This window comes from Lathyrus oleraceus, chromosome 4, assembly GCF_024323335.1.
Source record: "Lathyrus oleraceus cultivar Zhongwan6 chromosome 4, CAAS_Psat_ZW6_1.0, whole genome shotgun sequence".
Classification (NCBI taxonomy): Eukaryota; Viridiplantae; Streptophyta; class Magnoliopsida; order Fabales; family Fabaceae; genus Lathyrus; species Lathyrus oleraceus.
Genome location: NC_066582.1, coordinates 472,978,537 through 472,986,922, shown reverse-complemented (window position 1 = coordinate 472,986,922; position 8,386 = coordinate 472,978,537). Strand labels below are relative to the sequence as shown.

The following is an 8,386-nucleotide window of genomic DNA, read 5'->3' as shown; positions in this document are numbered from 1 at the left end:
ATTTTAATTCAGAAATGGGAAGAGGAAATTATTTGTGAAATTTTGGTTGTAGTCCTATAATTTTTGGATTAAAATTGAAACTATAATGAATTTTATAAGAAAATGCTATTTAAAAAAACTTGGAAAATTAAAATTAATCAGAAAAACAAAGGTCATCAGATCTCCCTCATTAATTGATGTGGCAGATTTGATGGTCACACGCATAACATCCACCATGGGCCTTAGTCAATGCACATGTACAAGTGGTAATCACAACCAAACGACCAAATTAGAACATGGCAACAAGATCATATAGCTTGGACAATGCCAATGCACCACCAGAGCCCTGGCTCCGGTCATCATCTCCGACCAACTCACCGGACTGGTCCAACCAAAAAGTTCATGAAAATAAATGGATCATACATCAATTTGAAGAGAAAATCACGAGGATTCCAAATATGACCTCCAAATCTTCAAACTCTCACTTTATAATGAGAAATATGGAGTTGAAAGTTGAGGTGTTCAAACTGAATTGCTTTAACCATGCACAAATCAACCTCAAAGCAACTCAATATCAATGCCTACATTGGTAGGACTTAAACCATGCACAAATCAAGCCAAAATCTTAAGAAATGAGTGAGAATCAAATAGGAGAAGTTTGTTAAAATTCACCATTGGGTAGCAGTTTTGAAGCTCGATCTTGATGCAATTACACTTATTTTTCCTTCCTCTTGCTTGCAAGATATGAATGGAGTGAAAAAGTATGTGAATCCTTGGGGTTCTAGTTCACAAACAGAAGTTAAACTAGAAGCTTGATTTCAATGAAATCCTCAAGATATTATATCAAGTGTGGCTATGGGATTGCTTGGCAGAGCATGGGCAAGGGTTCTCCTCAATTCTGAGGCAATGGACTTCAATTTATAGGCAATGCAATTCATTTTTACACCATTTCAAATTTGAACCAAAAATAGTAATTTCATATGCATGGGTACATGGGCATATGATCAGGCCCAAATGATCATTGCAATCCAACCAAATTTATTCACAAATGATATTGATGTCATAACATAAGGCCATGCAAAGTTATCTAACAATTGAGTTCAAATGTTGCCAAATCAAGTCACGAGAAGAAGCTACGTGCAAGTCCCTCAATTCTTGTCCAAATGGAATGACCTTGTACTCTTTGGAAACTTACCATCACGGGGAACAATTTTTATATTGGGACTTTTTCCATTTGAAGCTTGGAACATGATAAATTTTGGCCTTGAAGTTGGGGGAATCAAACATACTTGATCATTTTCTAAGTTAAAAGTCAAATGACCCATTTTCCCACCTTGAATAACTTTTGATATGAGCTTCAAATGACTATGGTTCCTTCTACAAAGTTGTAGATATTTCAATTATATTCAATTTGATCATAAATTGGATACCATTTGGAGCATGCATGATAGAGTTATGGATTTTATAAGTTCAGGAAAATTGTTTGTTCAATGATGATGACCAAAATGGACCTATAATATTTCCTCATGGCACATGGCCTTGCAAGTGTAATTTGACCTATCTTAAAGAAGAAAAGTTGAATAATACATATTGAAATTAATCATGAAACTTGGATCATATTCATATCATATAAATTGAGGAAGTTGTGGTTCTTAGAAGTTGACTTTCTATCTAGAGCACAGACAAAATGACCTATAATCTTTCACCATAAAAAATGACTTTCCAAGCAAAACTAGACTTGATGAAAACATGAAAGTTGTTTGTAATGTCGTAAAGAGTAACTTTTCTATTGGAATCATTTTCATATAATAAAATTTCTAGGGAATAAAGTCCAGGGAACCCTAGATTTGATTAGTTGACTTCTCTAGTCAACCTCCTTGAACCAACTTGCAAACTTGAAGTTACTTTGTTCTTTGGGGATCATGGAGTATAATATATGCTTATGATGAAGTACAGTTGAGCATACCTTAATATCGTTGACCAAATGTTGAAGAAATTTGTTGAGGAAGGCACATAAGATACCCAAATGAATTAAGGATTCCTTGACAAACAAGCTTCAAACTCTTGATGGATTCTTAATAAAAATGACAAATAAATAATAATGGAATCCATATATGATGATTTGAATCAATGTAGACCTTTTCTTGATTAATCCCTTGCATTAAGGGTCTCAAACCCTAGTTGTGAGCTTGATGAGGCACAAGTGGATACACACACTACCTACAAAAGAAACAAGACTACACTAGACATATTTTTATATTTTGGTTAGTAAACAAAGAAAATAAAGTATGATACAACCACAAATGCTTGGTGATCTCTCCCAATGAAAACCCAATAAATTATAGGTGAGAAGGATACCAAGGTGTGATCCCAATGCTAATGCAAATTGTATAAGGTGGCATGAGCGATCTTAGGGGTCAAAATTAGGGTCTTACACACGCGATAGAGTCCTATCACACGTGTGATGGCATGCGTGATTATTCCAGGGACTGAAGCTCTTTTCCTTCTTTTTTTTCTTCTTTTTTCTTCTCCTTTGCTTTTTCTTTCTTCTATTATTTTACCTATTTTCTCTTATAACAACATAACACATAGTTGTACATGTTAAAAGAAATTAAAATTCAATGTAAAAATAAAATAGATACTTACTGATGAGATGCCGCCCATCAAGCACTTCTTTTCTGTCATTAGCTTGACAGTTCATGCCTAAGGCATGTTAGGCGTAAGGGATACCCTCATACCGGTCAATTAACCTTTTTCATTTCCTTTGTCAACCTTAATACATTTTTCCTCCAGAAGGTAGCAAGTAGCCAAGTCCTCCACATACTGTATCCATTCATACACATTGAAAACCATTTTTTCTTTGTTCAACTTCAAGGCAAGTTCACTAGTTTTCACATATATCAAAGCTTTCCCGATTGCCAATAATGGGTGTCCTAGAATAACCGAACCTCTAGAATCTCCTTTCATGTCAAGTACCACAAAATCTGCAGGAAACACTAAACCATCAACATGTACTAACACGTCTTGTAAGATACCGAGCAGATGAGTAACAGATGAATTCACTAAAGTAAAAGTTATAGCACTCGATATGATCTTTCCCAAGTTAAATTCTTTAACCTTATTCAATGGCATAACATTTATACTAGACCATAAATCACATAAATCATGTGGAATCTTTACTCACCAATATTACAAGAGATATTAAATTTACCTGGGTCCTTTAGCTTGGGTGGTAATGTGTGAGGCATTGCCATTTTATCCTTCTCAGTCATGTTTCCTTGTTCCTTGACCACTTTTGCTTCATCCCCTTTATTAATGCTTTCATAAATTTAGAAAACTTAGGCATTAGTTCTAAAACCACATGGAATGAAATACTTACTTGAAGTGTAGTTAACATATCTTCAAAGTTTGCAAACATTCCTGCCTCATCTTCATGTACTAGTTTCTTCTTAATTATTGGATACAGTGATTTGATGTAATTAGGTAGTTATGGATTACGGTCATTTAGGATATGCTTCTTTTTCCTTTTACAATAGGGGTTTTTATATATTAATTATTCAATAGTGAGCCCTCTTTCAGCTGGGTCACCCTTATTTTTACTGTCGTCTCTTTCAATCCTCACTTCTTACTTTTCCATACAATATTCTTCCACTATTTCATCTTCACCCATGTTGGTGATCACCTCAAAACTTGTTTCTACAACTTTGCAAGACTCATTCTTAGGATTATCTATTGTATTACCTGTAAATCCTCCACTCGAGCCATGTAAGGTAGCTATTTGTCTAGATAATTGACCAATCTCCACCTCCAAATTCTTTATGGATGCATCATGGTTCTTGCTCATTGTTTAATGTTGATTGTTTACCTAAGCAAAGCTAGTCTGAGTTATTTGGATGAAGTTTGATATTGTCTCTTCTAGTTGAGACGGTTTCCTTTAGATAAGAGCTTGTTGACTTTGTTGAATCCCCTGATTTGTATCTGAATTCTAGTTATTGCTCCATCTAAAATTCGTATGATCTTTCCATCCGGGATTGTAGGTGTTGGAATAAGGGTTATTTCTATGGAAATTAACAAATTTAGCCTCTTCACTGGGTCCTTCCAAAGAGCATCTTTCATTTTCATGTCCCTTGCCATAGAATCACACCTAAGTGCTTGTACTTGACTCGTGTTAGCCTTATCCAAGTTGCTTTCAACTAGATTTTGTTTTTAATAATTCAATTCGGGGAAAAAAATTGTATGAGTATCAACAGCTAACATACCTTTGGGTGTGCCAAAAGTTTCAATTTTTACTGACTTGTCACTCTTTGAACGATACTCATTCAAGCATAACTTTTCAATCAGGTCTTTAACTTGTGGTTTGGTCATTGATCTGATCGTGCCTCCCGTGGAAGCATCTAATAACATCCATGTTTGACTCTTGAGACCTTTGATAAAATTTTGCATTTTCTCCATATTGTTCATATTATGATTTAAGCACATGCGCAATAAAAGTTTTAACCTTTCCTGTGAGTCATATAGCGATTGAGTTTCATGTTGCTCAAAATTCACAATTTCTGCTCTTCGCTCAGAAAACTGTGTAGTGGTGAAGAACCTCTATAAGAACTTGTCCTCCAACTCCTTCCATGTTCTAATTGTTCCATTTGGAAGGCAAAGTAAAAAATCCTTAGCCTTTCCAATTAGTGAGAAACCAAACAAGTGTGGCTTGACTTGGTCTTCCATGACATCGTCTAGTTTGCACATCAAAGTTGTTTTGTAGAAGCGTGCAAGATGTGCCTAAGGTTCTTTAATCACGTTCTCGTCGAATGGATTGTCTCTTAAACTTGAAAGTATATAATTCTTAATATCAAAGTTAGCGAGGCTTGCCGATACAAACCCTCTCTAAACATGTCCTTCATTGGTTCTTTTGCAATATTCTCCCATAGTTTGGGGTGGTGCAGCTGCCATGGTGATCTTGTCATACCCCAATTTTCCCCCTCATTCAATAAATTAATACATACAATATGATATTTGTATCATCTACATATCATAACATGTATTTCATCATGCATAATGCCTAAAATGTCAACAAGAATACATTTTTAGATTTACAAGCAGATCAGTTGAACTAATTCTCAAATGTACATGAAATTAGCGGAAGAAAAATTTCAAAATCGAGCTTGTAGACGTCAATTTTATTAATCTACAGTTCACATAGTTTAACATGAAGTGCTTGTTTTATTTTATTTTTACTACTTTTTCGGTCGCATTTTGATCAGTCTGAGCCTTTTTAATCTGTCATTTTTTATTTTAAAATTTGATCAAAACATGTATATTTATGAGAAGTTTATTTTGCACATGATTTTTATTTATTTTGAGTCCTTTTATTTTTGTCTTTTTTGTCAATATATTTGAAAAAATAAGGGGACGTTTTTACACACCCTATATGTTTGTAATGCACCATGCAAATTTCCAAAAACGCCAAATGTTTTCGGAGATGCATCTCCGGACGCAACTCTTACATACTCAATAAAGGTCATTATGAGAGGCTCCCTATAAGTTGGATTATTTTTATTCTGGGAATGCATCTCCGGAACATCTTAAGAAATACCTTATGTATTTATCAATTCAATAGAAACTCTGGAGATGCATCTCCGTAATTATGGGCGGGATTTTAAATTTTTTTGTCACCTTTGTATGTCAGATATTTCCGGAGATGCATCTCCAAAAATATATTATAAAAAAACCAGTTGCATGATCACACATCCATTGTTGACATAGTTGCTTTTCAACCAAACCCTTCACCAAAAAAAACTTTACTCTCAATCCATTTTTCACTCCAAATCTCCATTATTTTGGTTCATCACATCATAAAGAGCAAAAATAGATATAATTACAGGTAAAAATCATTCATTTCCCTCTGTATTGGTCACATTAATCATGATTTTTTTATGAAAAAAAGAGCGTCGTGTCCGAAAATGTATCTCCGAAATAAGTATGAATTATTTCGAAGATGCATTTTTAGAAGTTGGTTGTGTTTGATTTCCAACTTTGTCTTCAACAGTAGCGGTTATATGTTGTTACGTTGTAATTTTTTTCATTAGATATGGTGTACCCCGATGTTTTCTCAAAATAATTTGTTTCTCCGAATGTCCAAGGTGTTTTCGTGAAGGCGATAGATGTTGGAAACCAATTTAAAAACAAACAAGAGTTTGAATCTTGTGATCAAATGCTTTAATGGATTTATATGGAGGCCTCTAAACTTGGGTTTGGTGTGGTTATCAGAATGTCCGATAATGGTTCGGATAGAAGATGCAATTTTATGACAATGATATGTGAAAGAAGTGGGAAATATAGAACTTCTCTCCAAAAATTTAAAAGAGACGGCATTGGGTCTAGAAAATGTGACTATCTGTTCAAGGTGCATGGTTACATGTTGGAAAATAAAAACTGGAGATTTAATGTGATATGTTGTTTGTATAACCATGATTTATGTGAAAAATTAGTCGGTCATCCTAGTGTGTGTCGGCTCATGCTGGAAGAGAAGGAATATGTTGCTGACATGACCTTGAATCTGGTTCAACTTAAAAATATACTTGTAACATTGAAATGGAAACGACCCAAAAATATATCAAATATCAAGCAAGTGTATAAGATTTGGTACCAGACTAACAAGGCGCTTATGTGGGATAGAACTGAGATGTAACAACTCTTGAAATTGTTGGATGGTAATAATTATGTGCCTAGGTACCGAACATGTGAGGATGGAGTTACTATTAGAGAAATATTTTGGACTCATCCTGATTCCATGAAGTTGTTCAACATGTTTCATACGGTGATCATACTTGATTCAACCTACAAGACCAAGAATTTTAGACTTCCATTATTGAAGATGGTTGGTGTTACCTCAACTGAGAAGACATATGTTATTGAGTTTTCATTTCTTGAGTGTGAAAAGGAGGAAAACTTTACTTGGGCGTTAGAAGTGTGGCACACATTGTTGAAGGATCAAGGTGAGATGCCTAAAGTGATTGTTACCTACCACGATACCACATTGATGAATTTAGTTGCAAAGGTATTTACTTATTATAATAAATTAATTTTAAGGTATCACATAACAAAGAATGTTAGAAGTTAGGTGAAACTCACAGTAGGGACGAAACTAATAGAGTCAAAAGATGGAAAATTGGTGAAGGCGGAAGTGGTTGTGGAAAAAATAATGGATGCATGGAATCGTATAATAAATTATTCCACAAAAGAACTATATGTTGATTCCGTTATGCAATTCAGGAAAGTGTGTAAAAAGTATCCAAATCTGTTGAAATATGTTGAAAGCACAATTCTTGACCAGGTGAAGGAGAAAATTGTTTGTGTATGGAATGATAATGGATGCGCTTCTCTGACATATGTCACCTAATATCATGTGCATATGATAGAGTGTGTATTAATCTGACATGGGTCATCCATAATATTTTTCATCTCTCTTAATTGAAGCTTTGTTCCAATCCTCAAGTTCAACCGGTTCAAAATCTTCCTACTTCTAAGAGTCGTGATGGCAAAATACCCACAGTTATTCAGGACAAAAAAAATGTTTAAACGAGGACTCGCTGCAGCCACCAAGGTCTTGGTTTAATGGAAATATATACATCTTGATCAAGCAACTTGAGGTTTTTATATGAATTGTTGAAAAAAATTCTTAACTTTCACCCATGAAGACGTGAGCATTGTCAAGGGAAGGGTATTATTATAGTATTTCAAGGATTTAAATAATTTGTCATTTTCAAAATTTTGTTATTCTCTATTTTGTCATTTTGATTTCTAGAATGAAGAGGTGTAAGATTTGTTAGATTCCATTGACAATGATTAGTTGGCTTGTAACCAACTTGTCCTTATATATATCCATTGATGCACTATGGAATGAATAACCATTATTGATCAAACATTTCTTCTTCTCCTACAAATCTTTATTTTTCATTGTTTGTGATTCTACATCATCAAATAGTATTCTAGAATATTGTTGTCTCTGATATATGATTAGATATTATTGATAATTTCTCTATAATATCCAAAGAGTTTATATTAATGTGTTTGATACATATTTAATAATGACATCATATGATATATACACTATATTCAAATTAGAAATTATTCTGGTAAACAAATTATATATTTTTTAAAAATTAATTTTAAATTTAATATATAAATGAAAAACACTAAAAATTTAAAAATAATGAAATACAGTTGATATTATTGGATCAATTTGTATAAAACTGTAAATTTATGGGTTGGATTATGTTGATTAGTGGATTACCCAAATTATTTTCCATTTTTTCTTACATAATTATAAATTATGTCATATTATTTTTAAAAAAATGCTCCAACTATTTCCTTAAAAAATATTTATTACCGTTATTCGTTAGCACCAAATGTC

General features: G+C 33.5%; 1 protein-coding gene across 1 annotated transcript; it reads left to right on the top strand.

Annotated features, from left to right (window-relative positions):
* The first annotated feature begins 6,202 nt into the window (after nt 1-6,202).
* On the top strand, nt 6,203-7,792 carry LOC127138017 (uncharacterized). The gene is made up of 3 exons (XM_051064423.1): nt 6,203-6,615; nt 6,703-7,030; nt 7,778-7,792. Exons 1-3 carry the CDS (start codon nt 6,203-6,205, stop codon nt 7,790-7,792), a joined length of 756 nt encoding a protein of 251 aa, XP_050920380.1.
* Nucleotides 7,793-8,386: the final 594 nt, after the last annotated feature.

Excerpts from the sequence above, each read along its gene's own strand:
- LOC127138017 (XM_051064423.1), top strand. The coding sequence starts at position 6,203 with ATGGAGGCCTCTAAACTTGGGTTTGGTGTGGTTATCAGAATGTCCGAT. Across the intron at positions 6,616-6,702 it reads AAGCAAGTGTATAAGATTTG|GTACCGAACATGTGAGGATG; the intron begins GTACCAGACTAA and ends TTATGTGCCTAG.